Source organism: Dermacentor andersoni, chromosome 10 (assembly GCF_023375885.2).
Source record: "Dermacentor andersoni chromosome 10, qqDerAnde1_hic_scaffold, whole genome shotgun sequence".
Classification (NCBI taxonomy): domain Eukaryota; kingdom Metazoa; phylum Arthropoda; class Arachnida; order Ixodida; family Ixodidae; genus Dermacentor; species Dermacentor andersoni.
Window position 1 is genome coordinate 109411330 of NC_092823.1, and position 26282 is coordinate 109437611.

Consider the following 26282-nt stretch of genomic DNA (forward strand, 5'->3'; position numbering starts at 1 on the left):
AAATAATAATAAAGCAGTCCGTCGAGCCGGATTCGAACCAGCGACCTATGGATGTCCGCATTGGGCGCAACCTCTACAGTCCACCGCTCTACCAACTGAGCTATCGACGGCACGGGATACACTGGCCCAGCGGTTGGTCTTGAATGTGGCCATGCACCGCGTGACCTAGTTATGATAAATCGAGGCCAGTCTCGTACGCCTTATGCGGAGCCCCTTGGGCTTCGCACCTGTTTCGTTCGTGGCAAAGAATGATCGCGCTTTGTCCGTGTCGTTGTTCGTTTCTTGTCGCTGCTATTGTCGTGTCATTCAAAAGCTCGCATGCGCAGCTAGCTTATGCGTCTGTCACGTTCTTGCCTCGTGTACAAAAAAAAAGCGGAAAATGTGTGAAACAGAATACAGCCTAACATAATGCACCACTGTAGATGACAGTCTTCGGCTTGATACAATTAACGATAGAAATAAATTCCATTTAAATAAAGAACTGCGAAACCCATGCACCCCGTGTCCACATGTCATATATGGTGATGAGGGATTCTGTATGGAAACCTGCACGTATCCATATAAATCAATTATGACCATATAGTATCATAGCGTGGGGCTCATGAGTCATTTGCAACCAGCTTAAGCCTAGGCATCAAAATGTCAAAGAATGGTCAAAGGCAGCGACTGGTTTATAAGTAGATCAGCAGGGACCATATAGCTCGGATGGCACCCAAATTTCTGTGCGAAGACCTTATTAACAAACTAGGTTGTATTTATACATAAATTTTTACATGCTACCGCTAATCGCTCAGTGCTAAAACACCGGAAATTACACGCTTCACGAGTTCAGTGTCTTAAGGTAGTTACATTCGTAGCTGTCCGCACTGTACCAGTGTTTCCTGCATTCGAATTTGTAGGTTGCCCGGTATTCACTGCTATTGGCTCACGCAGTCAGCATCTTTAACTTTCAGATTCTTGGATAACGGTTATCTGTTGTTGCGTTTTTTTTTTTCAGCAATGTTCTTCATGTAACCCTCAACAAAACGCATTCAGCCAGCTTACAAAAAACCTTATAAAGCCTCCATGCAAGCTATATAAGCTGTCTGTGTAGTCTTTGGCATTATCGCTCTACACGTTTCTATCAACTGGTACGTGTTTATGAACTCTTTGCAGCTAAAACAGGCTGTTTGGAAGTCTGCGGATCAAAATAAATTGACTTCCAGCCCAAGTTAAGCGGTTCGATTACTGGCCACCGCAGCCGCATTTTTATGAAGGCGCAATTAAAATGGCTTGTGTAATTACATTTAGGTGCACGTTAAAGAAGCTCGAGTGGCGAAAATTATACGAGAGCGGCCCCCTACGGCGTGCCACGTAAACCGCAGCATGCAATTGTGGGACGTTCCGCACCTTAAAAATTGAGTCGTGAACAGTTGTACGTAGCGAGCTTATACAGACTACATATTGCCAAAAGCACACATCTATAATAAAGCAAGACTGTTTAGAGGAAACCTACAAAAGATAGTCTTCCTAAATTTGGTTTTGTAAGTCGGTGCACTCCATGTGGCCGTCGAGGCTTCTAAAATGAAACGAAGTGAAAATTGAAGTTAGGATTTTAGCAATGTCCAGTCGCGCCAAGATTAGGTTTGCGTCCACTTACGTCGGCCCGAAGCTCTGCTGCGAGTTGGCGGAAGAACCTTGGGCTGCAATAACGAGAAAGGGGCATTTATGTATTTCTATACTATTCCAAACGCTACTCCGAATAAATGGCCTGAACAGTGGTCTCATTCCAAGAAAACTAAGCTCATTACGATGCTGAAGAATAAATGTGCCCACATATAAGTCGCTACGTAATGTACATTAACGAATACAAAAGGTGTATAAGTATGAATATCGAATATGGTGGCCACGTCTGGATATTCGTCTTCTTATTTAACAGTGAACTCGAGTTTCAGAGAATGCCAACTAAGCGAACAACAAGTACTTCTGATTAGAATGCGGTGCCTCCCTGCTTACCTGAAAGCAGCGTGAAAGCTTGTCCTCCATGATAATGGTCCTAACCCTCCGTTCGGATGACCAGGCTTGTGACACCCTGGTTTAAAGAGCGACAACGTATTCATCCAGAAAAGTTACAAAATTTTGGCGCGTAAGACCTCCAACCTTCGGCTAGAGCAATATCGTTTTGCGACAGTTCGGAAGTCTCTCAAGAAAGCGGCTTTCTTATTTTTTTGTTTTGTATTGCCTTCTTTCCTGAGTTTTTATTTTAATCATGTTCAACCAGTGCTTCCTTTATTGTGCGAGATCTGCAAGTTCGTAGCCGAAACGAAGCGACCGCTTAAGAGTAAGCTAATTCAAATGACCTTGATTTCAGTCATGCGTTGACGTGTCGCGTCGCGGATGCAGAATATAGAAAAGATATAGAACATGCAGGTTATAGTAAAGATCACCCTGCCTGTTTCGGTGGATTGCCTGAAAACGCGTAAAGTACTTCCACAACAAATGCAATATCCAGGTAATCAATCTAAAAAATGCACAATGAAAGTTTGTAAATTAGATGCGTATATCCGTAGGCGGCCGAGTATGGTAGTTGTTCATGATAATTCAAAGCTTTAATATGCTACTCAATGGAATAGTATAAGCTATTTCTGATTTTCAATGCTTGTTCTCTGATGGCACTGGGAAAGACCGTTTCACACATTTGTTTTGGTAAAATACTCGAAGATCATGTGTCGCAATGTCTAGTCAGCAAAGCGGCGCTTACCATACAATAGGACCAGCGATGTCAGGGTCGTTATTCCAAACAGGAAAGCATAGATCGCCCAGGAAACTGGAAAATACGTCGGAGCAGTCCTTGTAAAACGCCACATTTTTTTGTACCGACACGACTGCTTAAATAAACAAAAATGCTGGCTCTCCCGTAATCGAGAGTAGATGTAAGCATGAAATGGCAACCGGCAAAGCAGATTGGTTGGAGATGGTAATCTTAAAATAATCTTAAAATGGCTGTAGTGCATGTTGGCAACAGCACATCTCACCACACCGCACCACGCCATACCGTGCACAGGACCATAATGTAGCTGACCAGCTAGAAGAGGAAAATCGGCTGAAGGACGCGCGACAGGCTGCGAAAGGCGACAGAGCGAACTGCCTAACTAGAAGAGCAATGAATTGAATCTGGGTTTTACTTGCCAAAACCACAAATTGACTATGAGGCACATCGTAGAGGGGAACTCCCGATTAATTTTGATGACCACGGGTTCTTCAACGTGCCTCCAGTGCACGGGATACGGGCGTTTTCGCATTTTGCATCCATCAAAATGTTCATCCCGCGACCTCGTTCTTAGCAGTGCAACACCACAACCGCTAAGCCACCGCGGCGGGTAGAAGGGCATGAAGCAGGCGCTACGCAGCGTGGCGCCATCTCACGAGGTGACGCAGAACTGCTGCCGCGAAACTCATGGACCACTGGCGTTCAGCTCTAAATGCCAGAAGATGACAATGAAGTGTATGGTGCCCTGTCTCTGCCTTTTAAACGTTGCTATCGGAAATAACAAATAAAACTGATGTGCTAGAAGTTAGTTTGAGTGATATTGTGAACAAACAGGAAGAACTCAGAAGCAATATTTTTTGTAACTTGTTTGGGCAGTAACTAACGTATGTAATGTGGTACTGTACAAAGGCTTTGGGGCCAGAGACCGAATTTTTTCAAGTTTTGACTGGTTGCCCGGATAATCTTGTTTTGTTCTCGCAACTTGCCTGGATGTTCTCGTTGCAGCGCTACTGGACGTTCGAGGCACTTTGCGTGTGTTCCCAGGCTTCTTTCACGCTTGGGAAAACACATTTATGAAGCACATACTGAGCTACAGAAGCCTGTATCAGTCGTTTTTATGCTGCTCTGCAATTTCTCACTGACACTTTTCATCTAATTATGATATTTGAGAATTTGAATAATTAAGACTAATTATGCAATTAGGCGGAATGCGAAAAATAATCAGCCTATCTCCAAGCGTTGGCAAACGACATTACCTTGGTTCTGTCCAAGGCAATGTGGCATTCGCATAACTATAACTTTAAATCTCGGTGCAGAACAGTTGGGAGAACCTGTACATGCAGGCTAGTTATGAAGTTTATGCACCTTCCTCCCTAGGTGCTCAATTTCGTAGCAGGCCGTATATGACGGCCTACTAGTATGCGCTCCAGTCTGCAACAATACCCAGCTCTAAACTCAGGCTAATCACGACGCATAACGGATTTCTGCACCTTCGCAATCATTGGGCGAGGTGCTTCCCTGCCGATAGGTGGACTTGCCCGGTGGACACCAAAGGCAGAAGGGGGAGCCGTGCTGCTCGGTGTAGAAGCCGAAGTCGCAGGGGATGCAGTTGCGGAACACGCCGCCAGGGCTGAAGGACCCGGGCAGGCAGACGTCTGCAAGACGTAGCAATGCTAGAGTGATCGGTTCTTCTTACTTTTAGCACATCGCGGACTCGTCGGTTGTCTGCTTTAAAACCTTGCGGGCCTTCATGCTTCTTTCAAAAAAGAAAGAAAAGAAAAATGGTCGTTTGGCGCACATTCTCGCTTTATACAGACATTGACTGGAGTTTTGCGTAAGCGGGACGCAACTGGGCAACTGAGGACACACACAGCCTCTACTTGTGCTTTGTTCCTTCCTCCCCGTTTTCGCAATGCTCCAGATAAAGGTACACGAAAGTCTGTTCCAGACCTTCACACTTTCCACGTATCTTCACGCTTGGACGGTGACGTTGCTTACACTCCCGCACGGACTTTCTTGGTGCCTTTCGGAAAACCTCATAGGGGGAAATTATTCCGTAGGCTACTGCTCTGAGAAATAATAACGAATCTATCATCTTCCCGCAATTAGCAAAGGGGGAGTACATGTGTTGCACTACATGAGCCTCAACGATAGCAGCGATTAAACACGTTACACTAACGTAGACGGATCGTCAACGGTTACAGCCTCCCGGAGCACTGCCGCCCCATTTTTCAGTTTCTGTGGCTTTCAGTCCGAGTGTGGGACGACAGGCGAGTTTACTCACAGCAGCGCCGGTCGCTGACGACATATCCCACGCGGCATCCGGTTCCGTTCTTGTCGCTCTCGAACACTGTAAGACAGATCGAAAACCTTTTCTGGCCATTCATTTTACAAGGGATTTCTGCCCACGTAAAGCACAAAGTATGAGATGCAGGTGAATGCACCGAGAAGTCTCAAGCTAATCCTCGTAAGTGTTATGTGTGGTCTTGGCATTACACTTAAAAGGGCCCTGAACCACCCCTCGGTATTGGTTAAATAACATAGTCCGCGGGTAGCATACGCTGTTCTGAACATCTCAGCCAAATTCGGCTGTCGTACGCGGTCCGTGGAGCTCGCAAGCGGACCGCGAAGTCACCTTTTTCTCAAACGCTCCAGTTTCAAAAACCCCATGATCCTGGCTCTTTTCTGTGCGCTTTATTTCGTCATAAAGCACACTCCAATACGCCGCTGCTATTGGTTGCTGCGCTCGGCTACACCACGGCCGCCGCGAGGTGCCGCCACGAGTCCAGTGGCTGAGCGTACTGCGGCTCTCTGAAGACAGCCGCGTTTGGCTTAAGTTTAGCGCGACATAGGCACCAAATCGGAAACTTGAACTGCGCGCCACGGCGACGTCTCCAGCGTAGCCATCGTAGTGCAAGGCATTGGAGGAGGCAGGGGAGCACAGCTGAGGCCGTGTTTGATTGCCGATAACTCCGCTTCTGCTGAAGGTATTTAAGTACTTGACAAAGCGGCAAAGTGGTTCTGAAATAGCCTATCTTCAAATGTCTTTCTCCACTTCGATAAAAAGTGGTTCAGGGCACCTTTAAGTACACTTTCATTCGTGTTTTTTTTTTCATATTCAAGGACGTTAAGTCTAATATAACCATCCATTTATCTAGGGCGAATGCCCGCATTCTTAAATGAATCGGAACTATCCAGTACATTATTAACTGCACTGTTAAACTGTTCAAAGTTCTCTCCAACGATAACATTGGTCGTTAAGTTTATGATCGCACATGATCGTTGCACATGTCTGTTTGTGTTCCCGTGCATGCGTCTGCGTTTCCGTGCGTTTGTTATTATTTTTGCGTAAGAGTGCAGGTCCGTGGTCTATCTCCGTGTGCGCACAATTTGGACATGTGTGTGTGTGTGTGTGTGTGTGTGTGTGTGTGTGTGTGTGTGTGTGTGTGTGTGTGTGTGTGTGTGTGTGTGTGTGCGTGTGTGTGTGTGTGTGTGTGTGTGTGCGCGCGCGTGTGCGTGTGCGTGTGCGTGTGCATGCGTGTGCGAACCTCACAACCTTGTGATGTTCGAATGTAGTCTCGTGCCAGAAAAAAAAGTGTCGCAATTAGGTGGTGATTGTTACGGAAATGCAATGCGCATTGTCACCGACCCCCACCTTGGATCTCGTGACGAACTTTGATGATCACCTCGCGCCGTGGCAGCCGGACGTATCCCGAGCACTCGTACTGGCCGCTCAGCACGGCCGTGACCTTGGGAAACCGGAGGCGACCCGTGCTGCTTGACGAGACGGGACGCGGCTATGGTTACGCCGATTGCACTCAGCATTTCCTGCACTTCGTATCTGCCAACCGCCTCTTGTTTGTACTCCGAGTTGCTTCCATGCTCCCCCCCCTCCCCGCCCCTCATGGATTTTATCAACGCATATCAAAACTACAAAATGGTAGCGCCGGCACTGTCGTCCGTTCCGGAGCAGAATAACTGCACCAAGCTAATGCGACGATACAAGGGTGGTGGTTCCGAATCCAGGTGCGATTCAAAAAATAGTGAGAATTGCGCGAAACGCATGTGACAGAAAAAAGAGGACACACGAGCACAACTAGTAACCGAAGGTTTAAAAGCCTTAGAACGACAGAAAGCTGAGCTAATTGGTAAAGATTCATTATGCAATAAAGAGGGGAGGCGTGCAGTCGGGACACAAGAGTAGAGAAGTGGACAACACGAACGCCGTTGGTAAGGATTCATTATGCAAAAAAGAGGTGAGGTGTGCAGACAGGACACAAGAGAGTTCGACGTTCGTGTTGTCCACTTCTCTACTCTTGTGTCCTGCCTGCACACCTCACCACTTTATTTGCATAATGAATCCTTACCAACTAGCTCAGCTTTCTGTCGTTCTAAGCTTCATTTCTAGTACTCTGAGCCCTTTTGAATGTTCCCCTACTTATCTGCGCAATCCTGCTTCGTTAGCTTCCTTAATTGCGATATGTATGTTCCGTGCTAGAACCATGTCGTGGTTTAGTCGTAACTGCGTTCGTGTTGTCCACTTCTCTACTCTTGTGTCCTGTCTGCGCGCCTCACCTCTTTTTGCCGCTAAAAGCCATCTCACCATGGTGGATCGTGGCGCATGCATAAGGCCAGCCAGACCCACGCCACATGCGATCAGTATTCATGGGGATATTATTCTGTATACTCCCCTGTGAAACGGGGATGGCTGTCACTACCTCGACACAAGGAAACACACCCTACTTATATAATCATTATATCCCATATCCCATCTATATTTCAATATATCAATGTGTCCATCTATTCTCTCTGAATCTGCCCACACACACACACACACACATACGCACATATATGTATAATATGTCGCCGTTGTTCACTAGGCCCATTCGTCCCAACAGTGGGAGGCGCTAAATTGTATTTAGCACGAACGACGCTAGAAGTATCGTTTTAACGCGATAAAATTATGGGCCGCGTGTCGCAAAACATCCAGTGTAGCCGTTCCGCGACGGCGTGCCCATGAGCTAAACTTCCCTTACATATTTACGTATATATTTACCTATATGCTTCGCTATATTACATGCGGTATCTGTGGGTAATATTGCCACACCATTCTTTCATTAAAGTTGCTCATACCTTGTCTTCCATCCTTGACAAATTTATTCCACGGAATTTCGAGAATGACAGCCCACAAACACGTCATGAAACAAAGCCCCGACAGCGCATGCCTTTTGCGTTAAGTCTTCTCAGACTGAAATATTAAAAGTGCGAAACTAGCAAACCTCAAAGTGATGCAATCTTTCTTTTGGCGCGCTGTGCAATACCTCCGGGATCGGCCCACGCGAGAGGCCGCGTTTCTACCAGAAAACTTCCCTTCGAGCATAGCGTTCGCCGCCAGCGTTTCGCGGTATACATTAACGTTACGTAAGCTGCAGTTGCCGGGAAGCGTGAGAAGCAGTCAGGTATCTTGAAATGCTATCGGGCGTTCCACTCTCAAAGACGAAGCTTAAGCCTCCTCCAATTTTTTCCCCAGTTATATGCACAAGCTCAATTTTTTACTTGAATCCATGTCGTTGATCGAAAATTTTCACGTATCATTTCTATCGCTTTACCATTCAATCTTAACTTGTTTTCACTGTATATATTCCTTATCCGTCCTGCGTGGACCATGTGTCCCCAGCATTTCATAAATCAAAATAAAGATTATATTTCCTTCTATACACACGTCTCTACAATTTATTGCTCCATCTGTTTTAGCTATCATCTGTCCATTCATCAGCCAATCTACCACAGACCACGTGCCTCACCTGTCTGACAGCAGCGCCTGGCTGAGCCACGCCGTGCCGCCAGCCTGGTCACTCCAGCGACCCTGCGTAAAGATTACACCTTCATTGGCCGAGCAAGGCATCACCAGGGAATCGTGCAGTCTGACACGATGCACCTGGAGTCTCTTGACGACAAGTTTGGTGCTTCTACAGCAGCGAAAAGCCAAAAACACCAGGAGAAGCAAGAGGCTGGAGGCCCGGAGCATCACTTCATCTTCTTCTTCGTCTTCGCCCCTATTTTTTTACACGAGGCGTACTACAAAAAGATAGCAAAAAGCGTCCTTTAAATGCATGCCTCCCTGTTTGATGCAGGTACTACAGCAATGAACTGGAGCACTTGTTCTCGGTTATCCGATGGGTAAAGTCATATGGGGCATTCGGCTTTAGTTTGGCCTCCCTACGGATCTTGCGCCTAATGTCCTTAGTGCCAGGACACAGCCACAAAACAGGGCCGACTGTCCGCTCTAGACACGGGTGCCGGGCGCTTAGGACACGTTTTAGAGCAGTCATTTCGAGATCCCCAGGTGTAGGTGAAAACTGGTGCCAGTGCCGAAGACTCCGAAGACAATCTTCCTCCGCCCGGGAAAAGTCGGAGGGAAGAGAGAAGACACCTAGGGGAGGAAGACGCACGACACAACACTGACTTATCATTTTTGTGACCCAGCTTTTGCGCAAAGTTGTCTCCTTGCCTTGCCGTCATTTCTCCTTTGGTGGACTGAAACACTTTCCACACGTGCGATAGCAAGGCCTTGTCCGGTTCGAGCGCATTGATTGCTGAAGAAACTGGTGTCAGAAAGTCCAAACGACTGCGCATGTTTATTATTTTCAAAGCTAAACTTTGTCCGAGACTGCTTGTAGTGCAGATTTGTTGACCCCAATATCTTCAATGATTACTCCCTCTTGGAGTACTTCCTGCTGTTTAGGAGGATTTGTTGCATCTAGTCTTGCTGAGCAAGCTGACCGTTGAGAAATTTTCTTTGCCGTATGCAATGCAGCAACAAAAAATGGGAGTGTGCTTCACGTATTTCATCAACTGTTTTGACCTCTCCTAAATCTATCCCTTTTTTGAGGTCAAAGAACAGACGTTTGAGCCGATGCGCTTGCGCACTCCATGGAATTGCTATGTGCGCAAATTTTCACAAGCAATCTGGCATGCTGATTGAATTTTTCTCAATCTTCCCTTAATAAGGCAAGTACTTTGTGTGGTTTCATGGATTCAATGACATCCAAGGTATCGCTGTTGATGCAGGTCGCAGTGTGCAGATGCCTATCTGTTTCAACCGACTTGTAGAATATAGTTTGTCGTTTAGCTAACAGCATGTTCACTATTGACGCTCTTGGAATGTCTTTCCTCCAATGAGAAAACACTATAAGGCGCGTCTCGTTTGTCAGATTCTCCTCCACGTCAAATATTGCTAGCTCCTATTCCGCGTCAAGAAGCCGGCCACTCAAAAGGTACCGGCCGGGTGTTGTGAGCGAAAGCCGAAGCATCTTGAAAACATCAGACCAGTGCTCAATTTCCGATTAGCAAGGTCGACGCACTTCGATGCATACGGTGCCCTGTCCAAGGGTTTGTCAATGTTCCGTTGTGCTTGAGGCGTGACGCTAACGACAAAAACCGCGAGATTTTGAGGTCATTTATTGTGTGTGTGTGTGTGTGTGTGTGTGTGTGTGTGTGTGTGTGTGTGTGTGTGTGTGTGTGTGTGTGTGTGTGTGTGTGTGTGTGTGTGTGTGTGTGTGTGTGTGTGTGTGTGTGTGTGTGTGTGTGTGTGTGTGTGTGTGTGTGTGTGTGTGTGTGTGTGTGTGTGTGTGTGTGTGTGTGTGTGTGTGTGTGTGTGTGTGTGTGTGTGTGTGTGTGTGTGTGTGTGTGTGTGTGTGTGTGTGTGTGTGTGTGTGTGTGTGTGTGTGTGTGTGTGTGTGTGTGTGTGTGTGTGTGTGTGTGTGTGTGTGTGTGTGTGTGTGTGTGTGTGTGTGTGTGTGCGTGTGTGCGTGTGTGCGTGTGTGCGTGTGTGTGTGTGCGTGTGTGCGTGTGTGTGGGGGGGGGGAAGCCGGCCACGTGGCAGATGTACAGAGGGGATGGGGAGCTGACAGTGTGTGTCAGAAATAGGAGTAAAGAGATAATAAATTACTGGAAATGAATGCGGATGCAAAATTAACATGCTGCAACAAGTGGGGAACAATCTTACGTCTTCGCATTACGCGTGCGATGCTCTATGTTGTCCTTGGTGTGAATGTTTGTTGGCTTCGTATGATTGATTAATAAAATCGCACCCCCTTCCTTCTCGTGTAAATATATATATATATATATATATATATATATATATATATATATATATATATATATATATATATATATATATATATATATATATATATATATATATATATATATAATATATATATATATATATTGTCGAGTGATATCCTGAACTAAACTTTGCAATTTGGTGAACTTGGTTTAAATCATGAATCTGGGAGCTCAGAGGTGCAATGTAGCCCTAACGCCTTTCTCTTGCATTTGCCGCTGACTCGCCACGGCCTTTTATTCCTCAAATGCTCCCACTGAGACACCGTTGCTCTGGCCCTTACTTGATGAGTCCGTCTATGAGCTCCCACAACTTTCGTTTTTCAGGCGCATAGCCATATCTGTCGTTCACTTCTTTTGGGCACATTATGCAGGAAAATAGAGGCCGTTTAAGTCATGTGGCGTTGACGAAGCTCTGCTGCGCACTTCAGTTTTTGCAGAACGCTTGCAGCTTCTTGCTCGCAGTTGGGGCGTGGCACAGGTTAAATCTTTCCATACGTGCGATATTGTACGAAGCATAGAGAGAGTTTCGATGATCATGCTATGGTGACGCATTGTTCAGCTATTTTCCCGCTAAATAATTTGAGAGATATTAAACGGGAAAAGCACGACGACTCACTTGAAAGTCAAAACTGGAATCCCTCGGCGGTGTTTTGAGCTATAGGCGCAATATCATGAAGAGAAATCGAAACGAGATCTTTACGCGAATGACGGTATAGCGTATAATTATACTGGGAACATTCGATGTTTTCTTTTGCAACTTAAGCCGACTAAAAAGCGAGAAAAAAATTTTTCTTTCATTTTGGAGCGCTTGTTTTGTTTTGTTTTTGTACCTTTTTCGACCACTGTCATCTTTAATTTCCACCACTACCTTTTCGTACCATCTAAAACAAAATACACTTGAGCAGCAAACAAATTAAAGGCATATTTGCCTCGCTTTCAACACGTTCTCTTAAACGAACTGGGGTAGTGTTAAAGAGCACTATCATTCAATGTTTATGTTAAAGTAGCCCATAATGCTAACGAGATATCAAAACAAAATTTGCACTCTACCCAGAGAAAGCTCGAAGGTTGTTAGAGATAGCGTATGGTAACTGCGCCTGCATACATTGGCTACATTTTCACTGGTTACTACTTTTCTTTGTGTAAGCGCGCCCTGTCGGCCCGCTCCTGCGTGTCACCAAGGCTGGGGTGGGCGAATACTTGAAACCTTTCGAACACCGAATCGAATGATCGATCACTGTTAGTAAACGCGAATAATTTTCGAACACTTTCAAATATTTCAGAAAGTCAACTAAACGTAAAACTGCAGCAAAAGTGCGGTAAATGTTCACCCCAGCGGACCCCCATAGACATAAAACATGAGAACCTGCGCAATGAAAGCAGGCTACGTCACTTAGGTAACCATACTTTACAGGCTACACAGCGATCATTCGCACACCCTGAAGAGTCCTAACTGTGCGCGCGAAAAAACTACTTGCTTGCTTCTAAGGCTCCGTTTGTGCTTTTAATAAAAAAGTCGCCATCTCAGCCTTGCGAAAGTGAATTTCTAGCTAAGCTTTTATAAACTATCACTACAACTGCTGAGGGGGTATGCAAAGCTTTATAGTTATAGAGTAATGGTAGCAGTGCTATTTTAGAGTAATGGTAGCAATGACAGTAATTTTGGCAGCACGCCGCCGCCCTTAGCGTTGCTGCAACAACATTGAAATCAGTTGCTAGGCTCGTTATTTTGTATACGAAAGCCTACAGACGTCACACTCCACGTCTCAAGCTGACGTCGCCGCGTCAGTTTGCACAACAGTAATCTTTAGCGGGAAATGCACGCAAGGGAGTGCTACGTACTTCGCATGGCTATCACGAGTGCGTTATCATCAATTATGCTGTCCGGAGGCTTGTTTTGAGCTTGGTCTTTATTGTAACGTATGCTTTTCTGTATGTTGTATGCGTGATTCCAAAGAATAAATGCTCTGTTCGCTTCACTTAGCTGAGTGCATATAGCCGCTGCCTTGCGGAGGTATCAGCCATTGATGGTGATATATTTGTCGACATACAGCTTCGCAGTAGTAACGCTTCATAACGTATTATATAGTGACAGAAGCGGGCTAACCTTAAGAATACTAGGATGTGAACATCGTTTTTTTATGAATTGTGATAACCGTTCATTATTCTAACATTACCAACCGTAGTTGCTTAGTGGCTATGGTGTTGGGTTGCTAAGCACGAAGTCGCGGGATCGAATCTCGGCCACGGCAACCGCATTTCGATGGGGGTGAAGCGCGAAAACACCCGAGCATTTCGATTTCGGTTCACGTTAACGAACCCCAGGTGGCCCACATTTCCGGAGTTCCTCACTACGGCGTGCCTCATAATCAGACCGTGGTTTCGGCGCGTCAAACCTGTAGTGAATGCTCCTTTTTGTTCCGTGCTTCAGCTTCAGGCTTGACACGAAGGGTCCCTGCCACGGCACTTCCCACTTCCACATTCTTGGCTATTTGTGTATATGTACACGGTCATATCATGGGTGTGCTGCTCATGGCCATGTCGGCGGATGTGGCGTCTCGTAGTACCTGAACGCTAGGGAGCAGTCAGCAGGAATTTCGCAACATGTAGTGAAGACTTTTGTAAGTACTTGTATAGACTTAGGGTAGTGGCAAACGGAACGCTTAGGGAGTGGCGAAGAGCCAGAAGATGCGCTTGTAGAGTTTCGTTGTCTTTGACGTGTTGCTCAATTTGACATACAACCACTGATGTTTTACGGTTTTATTGCTTTATTACTATAGCGTCAGGAATCTTATGCGGTCACCAAACAAAATGGTTATGTGACCCATTTTTCAGATTCTTGCTCAAATAGGAGAGCCAGGTAAATATGACTCTTCCTGCGAAATTGATGGCCAAGACGCCTAAGACACACACACAGAGCGAGAGAGAGAGAGAGAAAGTTTTAGTCAACAACAAAGCCCGGAGTTAGCGTCGCCAGAGGCGATGCCAATGAGAATTCTTTTTATTCTGCCGCCACGTTAAGGTGACGCCGCGGCCCACGTTACTACGGGGGTCACGACTACTGTGAAAACACGGTGTCCACCCCTGCCATGATATATGCCACTAGTGTCCTGTTTCAGCGCAATTGATTTTTTCTTCAGCGGCATCGACACAGAAAACAGAAAATACCCACTTTGAATTTATCACGGATGAAATTAGTAAGTAATGCATGTAAGCATGGTAGTAATCTCAACATGATGCAAAATGGCAATCGCCGAGCGGTTTTCCAGGATGAGCTATGTGCACCTGACGCTTCTGTATGCGTAACACTCAGTATAATGCAATACATTTAGATATGAGCAATTAATAAATTCCAAAGGTTTTGCTAAAGACACGCATACCAGTTAATATTGGCTGACCTTGGCGCACTAAGTTATTAGTTGTGGCCATGAAGAGAACCAAGTTATTACATTACTACAACGGCCATGAAAAAAAATAATGAGCCAGCCAACTTGGCATGAAAAAGCAATACGCAATAAGTTGTCCGTGGTGAATTAGAGATGAGTTGGTGTTTGAAAGTTCAATGTGATATAGCCTATGACATAGGACTAGGCGAGACACTTTCCTCGACGAAGACTGGAAAAAACAGATACTTTCCTTGTGAAGATGCTTGTTTCCATTTACGTTCACGCCTCCTCTTTGCTCAGTGGGACCTTAATGGATGCTTATTCGGTGTTTGGATCACTTTCTTCTTAAGCGCCTGGGTACCATCGATGGCACTGATAATCCGAAAATTTCCCGAAACCCGAGAAAAAAGAAGGCCAGGCTGTAACAAAAAAAAGTAATATATATATATATATATATATATAGGTAACCACCAAAGCAGGGATAAGGAGTTCGCGTGGTCAATGCCGTAGCAGAGGCACCCTAGCAGCCGCCAGAGAAGGACGCCCCTTCTCCCACGCCTAACCACGCTGCCTCGCGCGCCACAAGAGAGGGCGCGTATCTGGGCGGCGTTCCTCGCTCGAGCGCGCGAGAATGAACCGCGTTCGCTGGCTCACCCTCCCATCTTTCACTCATACGGAACCTCACGGCGACGGCGACGGCGCCGCCGACAGCGAAGGCGGAAATGAGCCTGAAGTGTCCATATAATTGCTGTCGCAATAAAAATACGGAAAGCAGCAAGTCTAAGCGCTTGCCGGGTATCGAACCCAGTACCTCTCGCCTCCTAAGAGAGCGCTCGAGCTACACCCCCGACGAGTGTAACTTTCGTAACAAGACTTTTGCGAACGCGCGCCGCTCCTGGCCTCAAACGAGGGAGAACGAAGGAAAGCGAAGCAGCATTCCGCTTTCGTGGGAATCCCGAGTTGCACTGTGTTGAAATTGTATCTAGGAACGGAGACTTTCGAGCACAATTATGGGCCTGTCATCGCTCTTTCAAAAGAGGCACGCCAATGCTCGGAGCACGAACTCTCAGACACACACTTTAAAATGGTGGACATTGCGCAAGCCAGGAAGAAGCTCGACTCAGACTGCGTATCCTCACAGTTATGAATCAGTTTCTGCACAGTTTTTGTTATTACTGAGGGTTGCGGTTACAAATCAATATCCAACCGCTTCCAAGCATACAATAATTACCCGCTGAGTTCGCTAGCATTGTCAGTATACTAGAAAGCAACCTCTTATCACACAAGGATTGTTCAAGGCTCAACAAATCGGACGGCGTTAGTTTTATTTTTTCAGTTTTTCAATTTATTGATGCTGTTGACATGTTTTACAGAAAAAGTAACTCTAAGAGGTCCCATAGAGAAAAACTGGGGAGGGACCTCCAAAAGACCTCCAAAAATCTAAGCAACTAAGCATTTGCTTCGCATGATGTCATTGATCCGAATGCTCAGCAACTAATGCTCAGCAACTAATGCTCTGCATATAGTGCCTTCGGTCGGCATGCAAGAACACCTTATTGTGGAGCCATGATATAAGCGGCGGTCATGACTGCTGCAGTTATGGAACCTCGGAAGTGGTCCCTCTTGCTTAACGCATGGTTTCTGTGTTCCCTCAACACGTCCCTGGTTCGGAAGTGCCTTGTGTGACGGAAACATATTTATTGACTCGAAGGTTTCCTTTGTACCTGCTGAAAAACGCCTATTGTATTAAAAACGATCCAGAAAATACTATTTGATGCATTTGAACTGCCCTTCTCCCGGATATTTGATTCTTCAGGAAAATATTCGGCATACACCACAATGAAAGATGCGAAAACACGTGTGAAGCAATACGACTGCCGTGTGAGAAAGTTCGGGGGCTTTCTGCATCGCTAAAGAGATGTAGTTTCCTTACCTCATGAACTTCAATTTTGCAAGTACACAATAATATTGATAGAGAACACCAAAAGACAAAAGTGCGTCTATGTTGCTAATGGTAAAGTATGCGAGTGGTATGCGTTCGTATTATGTGTCCAGCGTTCGGCTAGCCGTAATAACCGGGACCCTGCTGCTTGTGCTTGGAGTATTCATCCGCGACCCAGGCCATGGTCGAGCCGAAACGCCTGAACATGTTAGCAGCTCCGGGCCTGTTTCGAGTGCCCGGTGATGAATAGGCGCCGCGGGGCGGAATGAAAAGTCCTTCGTCGTGTGACACTTCGTTCACAAACTGTCTCTCAGAGTGTCTGCACTTGCGCGCCGCCTGGTAGCGGCGGGGTGCCGGCGAGACGGCGGAACTGAGTTGGTCATGCCTGTCTTCCCGGCCCAGCGGCGAGGGCCAGGCAGAGTGCCGGGGACTCACGCGACCAGACCTGCCGTAAAGAGGGACCGACCCGTCGGAAGCGCCATTGTCGGAGGCTTCGTAGATCCCGCGGACGTAACGTGGTACGTCGTCGCGGATCCGTGGGCTCTGCGGGGCTCTGCGGTAGTCCTCCGGTGACGAGTTCCACGCCGGCGCTTTGTAACGGGAACCATTCTCGAATTCGCGCTGGGCGCTTCGACGGTTTGGCCTCCCGCATAGGTTCGCCGGTGTTTTAGCCGGTGGCGACGCGACAGGGGCTAGGGCTCCTGTTTTTCGGGTTTTGCGCTGCGCCGATCGCTTTTGGGAGCGCCAAGATGAGAATTCATCGGATGGTTTACGAGCGGTGAGGGGCGACTTCTGCGTCGTGCCATGGCTACCGCTGACAGCGTTCAGCTTCATGAGACCTGCAACGTGTTATAACACACACAAGAAAAGGTTATGCAGATCCAATGCACCCCCTGCAACTAACGCATTGAAACGAGCCACTCGTAAAGCAGGTATTTAAGTGGTACAGAACTGTTAATCATCTGTAGCACAAATTGCAGCATTGCGGATAAAAGCTTGCCTGCCCAGAAAATCGTTAAAGCGTGCCTGCCGGCACAACGCGACCGAAGTGAGTGCGGAGTACGTAGTCTCAGGGTCAGCCCTCTTTGATTACACGTTCTCCAGGATCAGCCTAGTTTACAATTTCACTATCTTCAGGGTCGGCCCCTTTCCTTCGGTGAGATGCAGACCGAGCAGTTGCAACAAACCGTCGGGCATGAGGCTGGCATACACAGCATCGCTTCATCGTAGAAATTATGCACCCGAACGCGATTATTTGTTGCTGTGAGGATATTTAGATAACGTTTGTTGTTTTAATGCCTTTCAGTGGTGTTTCAAAGCAAGCCATTGGTACAACTGTAAGGATATTATACAGGCAGCTGGCTACACAGGGTGTCCCACCAAGCATGTGCCAAAATTTAGAAAAATACGGGATTGACTAACCAGGGAGAGAAAAGGTCCACGGAACCCGCAGTGCTATAATTCTTCAGCGACAAAATTGTCGGTCTATTGGATATAAATATTTGAAGGTATCCAGGCGTTTTGGTTGCGGTCAGTTGCAATTGTTTACGTAATCACTAAATTCTTCTAAAGCGTTCCGTGTCCTCTGATTTTGAAGAATTGAAACTGGTTTTCAGACGGCACACTATTAGCTTCCCCAAAGCTTGTTATTACCGAATATAAATGTATTTAAAAGCAAGGCGGTGGAATTTCTGAGGAGAATGTGAGGTGGAACGCACATTCTCCTTCCTTCAGAACAGTATCCCCTTAATGTACTGCACTGAGCACTCATACAAAAACAAAACAAAAAAAAGCAAATCCGGAACGCCATCAGCAATTACATTGCGGAGCATAGGCACGCTATGGAGTGTTCAAGTAAAGAACATGTTAAACTTATCCTTCTAGCGTGATTGACGCCACACCAAATTATCTGCGATAACATCATACGTTTCAGCGATAACCCTCAGAACCAACATGCAAGTTTGCGTCGATCTTTCGTTGTTTATGGAACGTACACAAGAGAACGACACAGTAAACGACGTGCACATGGCACGTCGTTCACTCGGCACATCGCACATCACACGTCGTTGCACGCCATGTGCACGTGCACATGGCACCTCGCACTGCATTTCCGACTGCACGTGCAATTTCACGCAACGTCCGCTTGCTTGTTAGGCCTCGTAAACGCGCATTTGTGGCAAGAACTCACCGAAGTGCCTCGGCTGCGGGGTGTTCTTGCGTCTGTCGAGCCGCCTCGCGTTCCGTGCAGTCCTGGCTAGGAGCTCCTTGAACATGGTCTCTTGATCACGTGGTGCTGCATCCTTGGCCTTCGAGGAAGCCAGGACGCGCTTCTCGAGGAATGCAGACGACGCTGCTGCGTATTTATTTATTTATTTATTTATTTATTTATTCATTTATTTATTTATTTGTTTATTTATTTTTTATTTATTTATTTCAAGGATCCGAATGCTTTACCGAATGATGTGGTTGCAGAAACAGGCAAACCAAGTGTATCACCCTATTTTCGTATCCGGGGGCTCCACAAGGAAGTTATCTTTTGACAGCTGCTTCCTTCATTCATGGAAGAAAGTATCTTGCGTAGCCCTTTTACATAAAACGCGTCGTAACGAGCGTCTCAAACACCATTTCCTCTCTTATTCACCGAAGTCATACCTCACTCTCGAGCTAAGTTGCTAATGACTCATTAAATTCAATAGCATCGGAGTAACGGAATCGCTTGCAACTCTTGATCGGCACAAGTAATAATTTATTGCACTGCCATTAGCAGTTAAGAATTCGCATGAGTTTCTGAAGTGCAACTTCTTCTGCATTTCTTCATTGTTCAATTCTACATTCATAACTCCTATGCTGAGCGTCGCATAAATGGCAACGTCAGCGTCACATCCCTCTTCCTAAACCACTGGGTTGTCTCCACTCAGATTTGGCAGCATCGTGCATGTTGTATTGCCAAGCTTTCGGACGCCGCTTGCCAGTCTTCTGCACAATAAGTCAGAAGCGTGTGTCGTCTGAGGCGACGCCATTTAAATGTTTTCGACGCCGCTGCAACGAAACGGTATTCCTTTCTATCACTGCATTGTCGCAGCTACGGCGAAAACACTGGCTTCACCGTAGCCATGACAGATGGCGTAACTGTTGCGTTGCAGTGGAACTGACTTCTTTTGAGCGGGATTTGAAACGTTATTGTTGTAAGACGTTCAATATGGTAAAGTTATGAAATGGGGCTGGACTGGACACCTTCCTGCATGAAGAAAGAGACGTCCAGAAGCGGTAACTGCGAGGTTACCTAGCTTACATTGTGTAGGTTGCGTTATGTTTTCTGAACTATATTATTTCTTTTTATATCTTTCACTGCAGTTCAGCAGAATTTTATTTGGGTACCTAATGTTTGGAGCACATCGCCTTGAGCGTCTGCAGCACGAGTTCTTAAAAAAATATTTGGCTGAAGTGCATGTCTCTTGTAGGATACATACGCACATTATTAACGATCATTTTACTTCATGTGGAGCGCAAAAACACCTAAGTTGAAACAGTAAAGAATGACAGGTTACATATACAATGCTTTTAGCTCATGGTGAAGCTTTTTTAGTAGCTTTTATCTTTCTAATTTCAATTGCTTTAAGAATCTGTGAAGATAATTTTTTTCGAAGCACGTGCTCATCTAGCATAGAGCATCCTACGCTAGAACAAAAGGGTGGCTCGAGTTCCATCTAAATTTATTTTTGCATGAATTATTACAGCTTTCCCCTGCTCCATGTTTAAATAACTCTTCAGCTTTTGCGAGAACATAATCCGTCAACTTCGATGCAAAATTCGTAAAATCTTAGAACGAGCGCTAATTCGTAAGCTTTACGAAAAACATCCCGAGAGTTCGTAAGCATGGTCTAGAGTCTCACGTTACTCTCATGTTTCCGTAAACCATCTTACCCGTACAACATTTTCTACAAAAAGAAATATGTCCTACTGAAAAAAAAAAATAGCCAGTGGAGGTGCTGGGTATCGATCCCAGTACCTCTCGCATGCTAAGCGAGCGCTCTACCATCTGAGCTACACCCCCGACGAACAACGGGTGGAACGCAACACCGTTTTACCCATGGGATATTCTACGCGAATCTGGTTCGTACGAGTCGCCGTAAGAAGTCCCCGTACCCCCGAGTCCCCGTATCTGGGTCGTAAGAAGCCGCCGGCAATCGGATTTTCCCGACAACCTCGCCTCACATTCTAATGAGCCTTCACTTGTGTGCGTACAGCTAGAGGCAGCGGAGGGTGGCTCTCTCAACGGAGGGAGGGTAACCTTCGCGTTACTGACTGCGGAATTCGTCCGGTAGTTCTGTCGACATTGTCTCTGGACCGTCTGTATCACATAGTTTCCCACAATGAATGATATAGACGGCGACATATTATAAAGGTGCCGCTGCGTATGAGCGGCTCTACAACTCAAAGAGAATGTTTGTACAGCAGTGAACGAATAGATATGCCGACAAGGTATCCGACAAGGCATCCGTACGAATTCCGAAACTCAATTTGGTCGTAGTAATAGCGCAAGAATGAGACTCAGGCCGTGGAAGCGAAGCACCCCTTAAGAGGAAGCTTTAGCTATAGTGCAACTCTGCGTTCCCCCGTTCCCCTCCATGCTGTACATGGTTGTATTTTTTGTTAATTTGAAGTTGGCTCGTCATCCGAGCTTTGCCTGATTTCTTATACAGCATGTGTTTGAATTTTGTATAGGTTATGAATGCGTGCACTGGTCGAGTGATCTGCCTCTTCCCTCTCACCGGTGTCCAGCAACGGAATGTAGACGAATTCACATCAATTTGAATTCTCTGCAGTCAGAAGCGTGGCAGTTTGGGCGAGTTGGTATGTCATGACTGCTTTTGGCTTGTAGCGCAGCTTAGGACAAGCAAAAAAGGAAGGAGGTAGGGGTAATCAAAGGGAACGGAAAACAGAGTGAGCGCTCACTCTGTTTTCCGTTCCCTTTAATTGCCCCTACCTCCTTCCTTTTTTGCTCGTCCTGAGCTACGCTACAAGCCTAAAACATCCTCTGCAGTACGTACCAAAAGGCTTTCACTTTCGGGGAGGATTTCTTGAAAAAGTACGTTCCGTTGGCTATTAGTTCTGTGCTGTGCAATGGCGCCCCGATATCGCTATGCTTCCTTATATCACTTGCGTGGTTTCAGTTCGCAAAATAAGTATTTTCACTATGCAAGTTTCAGTGAATAAATTGAGACAGCTTCGACTATGCATGCCGCTTCACAAAGACAATCTCGTGTAACACTGACAATGCGTAAATATTTTTGTATTCAGAACAATTACTTTTATTTCTAACGTTATGATAATCCTAATTGGCACAAATCATGCGCTAAACAAGTCAAATTCTTTGCTATACAATTAATACTCGGTGAAAAATAAGATACGAATCCACAAGAGCATTCAAGGCCTGAGCGACAACATTTAGGCGACCCTTTATACTCGCCATCAACGCTGTATTGTCTGAACAGACACTGGTTCGACGCACGCAAACAATCTAGCGCTGGATACACCTTTAATAAAACGCTATAGCTCTACTGCACCGTGGTATAAAAATTACATAAACAGGGATAAAGTGCCTCAGAAAAACTGGTCTATGTTTCGATAGGTGGGCATATCATTGTCAGAAGCGGTCTCGTCATCCTAGGCAAATTAATTTTAACAGTATAGTATGGGGTAACGTCACGTGCAGTTGTCGGCAGCGGTGAAGAGGTCGGCGGAGAGGGGAAGTGGAAGGAAAAAAAGAAAGAGAGGCCAGAAACAGAGGCCTGGTGAGGTTGTTGGGAGGAGGGGAGAGGGAGGGAGGAGATGGGAAGTCTTCAGAGAGTAGTTTCCACACTACTCCAGAAAGAGAGTTTTTTAGAACCACGTACCGTGTTTTCAATCACTGACAGCGATCCCCCAACGACCTAGAAGTGCAAAACCTTTATTTTATCCTTCCACAGTGTCACGGCACTTGCCTGAATACCCTAAGATCATGGTTTGGACTCCTGGCCGCGTCGGCCTCATTCTGATTGGAGTTAAATACAAGAGCACTCGTGTACAGTCCTTAGGGGGGCCATAGAAAACTAAGTCAGAAGAAATGATCAGGCCATCATACTACGGCGTCTTTCAACGCCAATCGTCATTTTTTCAGAAACAAAACTCCGACATTTGAAAATTTCCTATAGTCTGAAGAACGCGCTAAGCATCAAAAGCTTATTTAAATAACGTTTCGATAAAAAGAAAAATACGTGGAGGTACTGGGTATCGATCCCAGTACCTCTCGCATGCTAAGCGAGGGCTCCACCATCTGAGGTACACCCCCGACGGGTGCAACTGGTAAAAAGGCTCCTTCGAATGCGCACCGCTTCTGGCGTGAAACTAGGTCGAATGGAGGAAAGGCGAAGAAGCAACTGACCAGTTGTCGCGGCGATCTTCCGTTGCACAATAAGCAACGTCTGCTGTTAGAATAACACTTGTGGCCGACTGCAATCCCCATTTTAAATTGTGTGTGCACACAATGCTTGCGTGAGAAACTTACAGAGCTTACAGAACTTACAGTGCGTGACACAATAATAAAAAGAAAACAAAAGCAACAGAAAATAAATGTCATGACTGTAAAGACAGGACCACAAAAAGAGCTGCAAAGACAGGCATAATCAATGATAGCAGCATTCCGGGCAAGTTGGTGATCCATTCGTGAAGTGTTATTGCACATCAGTGTTGTTCTTCTCTTACGTCCGTGTCTTTTCTGTTGTGCAATAATACTTCAGTAGTAATCAATGATGCCACGACAACAACAATTAGCTACGCGAAAGCTCTCGCCCATAAAAAAAAGACAGATCATACCTTATATGTACTTAGTAACGCAGAGAAGTATTACCAATTATGTATATGGGAATAGTGAGAGCTGGAGTGAATGCATGCGTTCAAACTTTACATGAGATGCGTGCTCATTATAAATTGACGTTTGCATGAAAGCACCTGGAGGCTTTGGCTCGTAGGATTCCGTCTGGACCCCGCGGTGCGCAGAGTCCACGTGTAAGTGGTCCTGCGAAAAAAGCGCGAAAATATAATGCGCGTGGCATTCTCGAATGACACGCTGAGGTGTACGCTTGTCGTAGAGTGCTTCATTCTTGCTAAACACGTCGCTCTGGCCCCGTACATGGGACGAGTCGCTAAACACGCCCCCCACGACATTCACTGTGGAGCTCCGACAATAAAGAGGCATGCAAAGAATTACAAAATGTCACTGGGGATGCATTCTCGCCGAATTAGTTATTATATCCTGTCGTTTTGACCTCTTGTTTATATCAGATTGCCTTTAGCACGGCGTTAAGACCATTGCGACACGATAGATATCCGTGTGGTCCACAGTACAGCCTATCTAGGCCTTGCGTCCGCACCAAAAGCGACTCTTGAATGCGGTGAAAAAAAAAAGCAGGCTATTTAACATAGCTGCCTGTAGCCTCCAATTAGTGTCATAGTAATGTCGTTCCTTATGCTGATACCCCTTGAACCAGTAAACTTTATTAAGAAATATAGGAGGGAGGGTTATTTAACGAATCCTAGAGTGGTTCGCTGCGGGGAATGTCTAGTATGATACACTTCAGATGCTAATTATGATAAATGAAATTATGCAGTGCACGTTAGAGACGCAAATAATACACAAAGTGAGCCAGAACCTGCAGCAAATTAAGTTAAGTTATCTTATCGCGTTCACCGACTCTCACTGAGTTTAAACATGCGGTGCATTTGTGGCTTAGGGGCTGAGTGGTTTCAGCATATTGCTACTCAGCGTAAGACGTGGGGTTCGATTCCAATGCTTGGTCGTTGCATCACAATGGCTTAAGTGCAATGATCCATGTACGCTAGCTTATTAGTCGTTCGGTTTACGTGGCCTACCGGTGATACCAAAATTATTTGAAAACTTTCGGCTCCGATGTCTATCGCATCCACTGTGTTGCTATGGGGATGTTCATTAAGCCCCATCATACCACACGTTTGTTGAGTCTTGAGTCCAATTTCGACGGAAGCCCCTACGGTCGGGATGAAACGGGGTAAAGGATAAACGCAGCGATGCAGACTAGGAAAAGTAAAACGACAACTGCAACGACGTTTCAGTTGACACACCAAAGCCACGTGAGCACAAATGTGTCACGGTGAAGCTGTTGTTGGCTAGAATTCCGTGAATCTTTCGTGTCGGCGTCAACAAATCTGTGTGAGCAACTATCATCATCAGCAATGGCTCGCGCCAGTGCTCCCGCGTTCGTCGAAGTCTTCTTCCACAGCTGGCTCCGTTGTCGCTCATCATGCCGGCATTTCCCATACTGCCCCTCCCTCTGCGAAGGCGCTGACGGCACTGGCCCACTGCCAGTCGGTGCGGCGATTTCGGTCTCAAATTCTTTGCCTCAATATATCGCGAAATGAAGACACGAATGTATGTAACGAATGCCTAACACGAATGAACGCGGATGTGCAAAAATTAATGTGTGCAGTACCTTTCGTCACAATGTTCACCGATCAAGACACTAAATGCGTTCGTATACCCTTGTTCAAATTTCTGTGTCCCTTCTTTTTCGTGTACTCCACCGCTCCGTTGGCCTTCCACCTTCACAGAGTGGAATGGCTCGGGATCTTTGTTTAATTGTCCGACAGGTTCAATGCAAGAGTCGAAGCATCGATATATATACCAAGGTTGAGCTTGCAGCGATACTATAGGAACTATATATATTGCCACCGAGGTTAGGTTAGGTTATGAAGGTTATAGGAATAGGTTATATGTTATAGGTTAAGTTAGGTTACATATATACTCCTACCGAAGTTAGGTTCAGCTTCCCTCTAAAATATGGCTCATACATGGTTGGGGAGGGAGCTGGAAATCAGGTAGAATTGTAAAATGGTACTTAGTTGCGTCTAGAAAGCAAAGGAAGCATCAGGCGAAAGAAACAAAGAAAAGGGAAAATTCCAGAGTTAAGAACTTTATCAAGAAAATCACATTGATACAAATGGAGATTCCCCAAATGTACTGTACTGACATTCATATGGCCACCGACATACCTCTCTGTTCTTAAGGAGCACTCAAATTTGGCCTGCCTTGATGTTAAATTCCGTAACGTGGCCGTTTTCAGCCAACCACAGCCGCCCCGTGAGCCAATCAGAGATGATGAAATGGCAACGGCGCCAATAGGGCCGTAGATAGTATACATTTCCAGAGAGGCGATTTATGGACACTGTCCAATTGTCAGCATATTGTCATAGTCCGCGATGGCGCCACTTTTGAGCAAATCAGCGATGCAGCAGCAATCATCTGGACTCCTCGAAGCTGTCAAGATGGTGAATTCGACAGTACGGCGCAATATTAAAACGTGCAAGCTAGCACCCCGGGCTATAGAATAGCATTCAATGTGAATCGTCGCGTGGCCTCCGAGACCGCAGCGGCGCACACTACCAAGGTACAATCTTGGAGGCCACAATTATTGACACTCACGTCGGTCTGAGTGCCTACAGCTTGCCGCGAAGCAGCCGTCGTAGCCGCCAAGAGCGGCTGCTGCTCTTCTTGCAACGCCACCGACTTTCGGGAACCACTCGTCATCACAGCTGCAAAACAGGGTGAACACAATCGGGGTTGGATTCAAGAATGCTCTGGCGATGACACCGCGTAAATATTGATAGCTGCATGCAAATTTTTCAGCCACATTTCGTGGTGTCACCGCCGCTGTTGCAGAGTTCCGGAAACCAAACGCAGTCAGCAAGTTACAGGGGGGCACATTATTTCTGGTAAACTTTCGTATGATTGTTCGCGGGCGTTTCATTGTGGAATTCCTCGCAATATTTTTTGTAAACGTGGGGCGCTATAACGTAAAGCTATTCCAAACTTTTCTATTCCAATTCTGCTATCAGCCCTCCACGATTGGTCAAAAACATTTTTCGACCACCCCCATTTCACCTGTCTGTCACGCGACGTCACGAAAACCGCGATACCTCCCCATCTGATATGATGTGTACACACTGATTATGCATGATTTGACAGAAGAAAGAAAAACAGTGATTTCTTATTCGACCTCTT

At 46.1% G+C, this 26282-nt stretch overlaps 1 protein-coding gene, 1 long non-coding RNA gene and 2 other non-coding genes across 4 annotated transcripts in view; all 4 read right to left on the bottom strand.

Annotated features, from left to right (window-relative positions):
- The window catches only part of LOC129387940 (uncharacterized), a 42639-nt gene that overhangs the window by 9180 nt on the left and 7177 nt on the right, over positions 1-26282 (bottom strand). The gene's annotated exons all lie outside the window — the stretch shown is intronic.
- Positions 18-110, bottom strand: TRNAY-GUA (transfer RNA tyrosine (anticodon GUA)). The gene is made up of 2 exons: positions 74-110; positions 18-53 (listed from the first exon to the last, which is right to left on the bottom strand). It is a non-coding gene; the product is annotated as a tRNA-Tyr (tRNA).
- LOC129387941 (uncharacterized) lies at positions 16264-19361 on the bottom strand. Its single transcript, XM_055077787.1, has 2 exons — positions 18396-19361; positions 16264-17046 (listed from the first exon to the last, which is right to left on the bottom strand). The coding sequence occupies exons 1-2, from the start codon at positions 18478-18480 to the stop codon at positions 16328-16330; spliced, it is 804 nt and encodes a 267-aa protein (XP_054933762.1). The 5' UTR covers positions 18481-19361; the 3' UTR covers positions 16264-16327.
- Positions 20189-20261, bottom strand: TRNAA-AGC (transfer RNA alanine (anticodon AGC)). The gene has a single exon. It is a non-coding gene; the product is annotated as a tRNA-Ala (tRNA).

Coding starts and splice junctions, on each gene's coding strand:
- LOC129387941 (XM_055077787.1), bottom strand. CDS start 18,480: ATGTTCAAGGAGCTCCTAGCCAGGACTGCACGGAACGCGAGGCGGCTC. Junction 17,047..18,395: donor CCCGCAGCCGAGGCACTTCG/GTGAGTTCTTGC, acceptor AACACGTTGCAG/GTCTCATGAAGCTGAACGCT.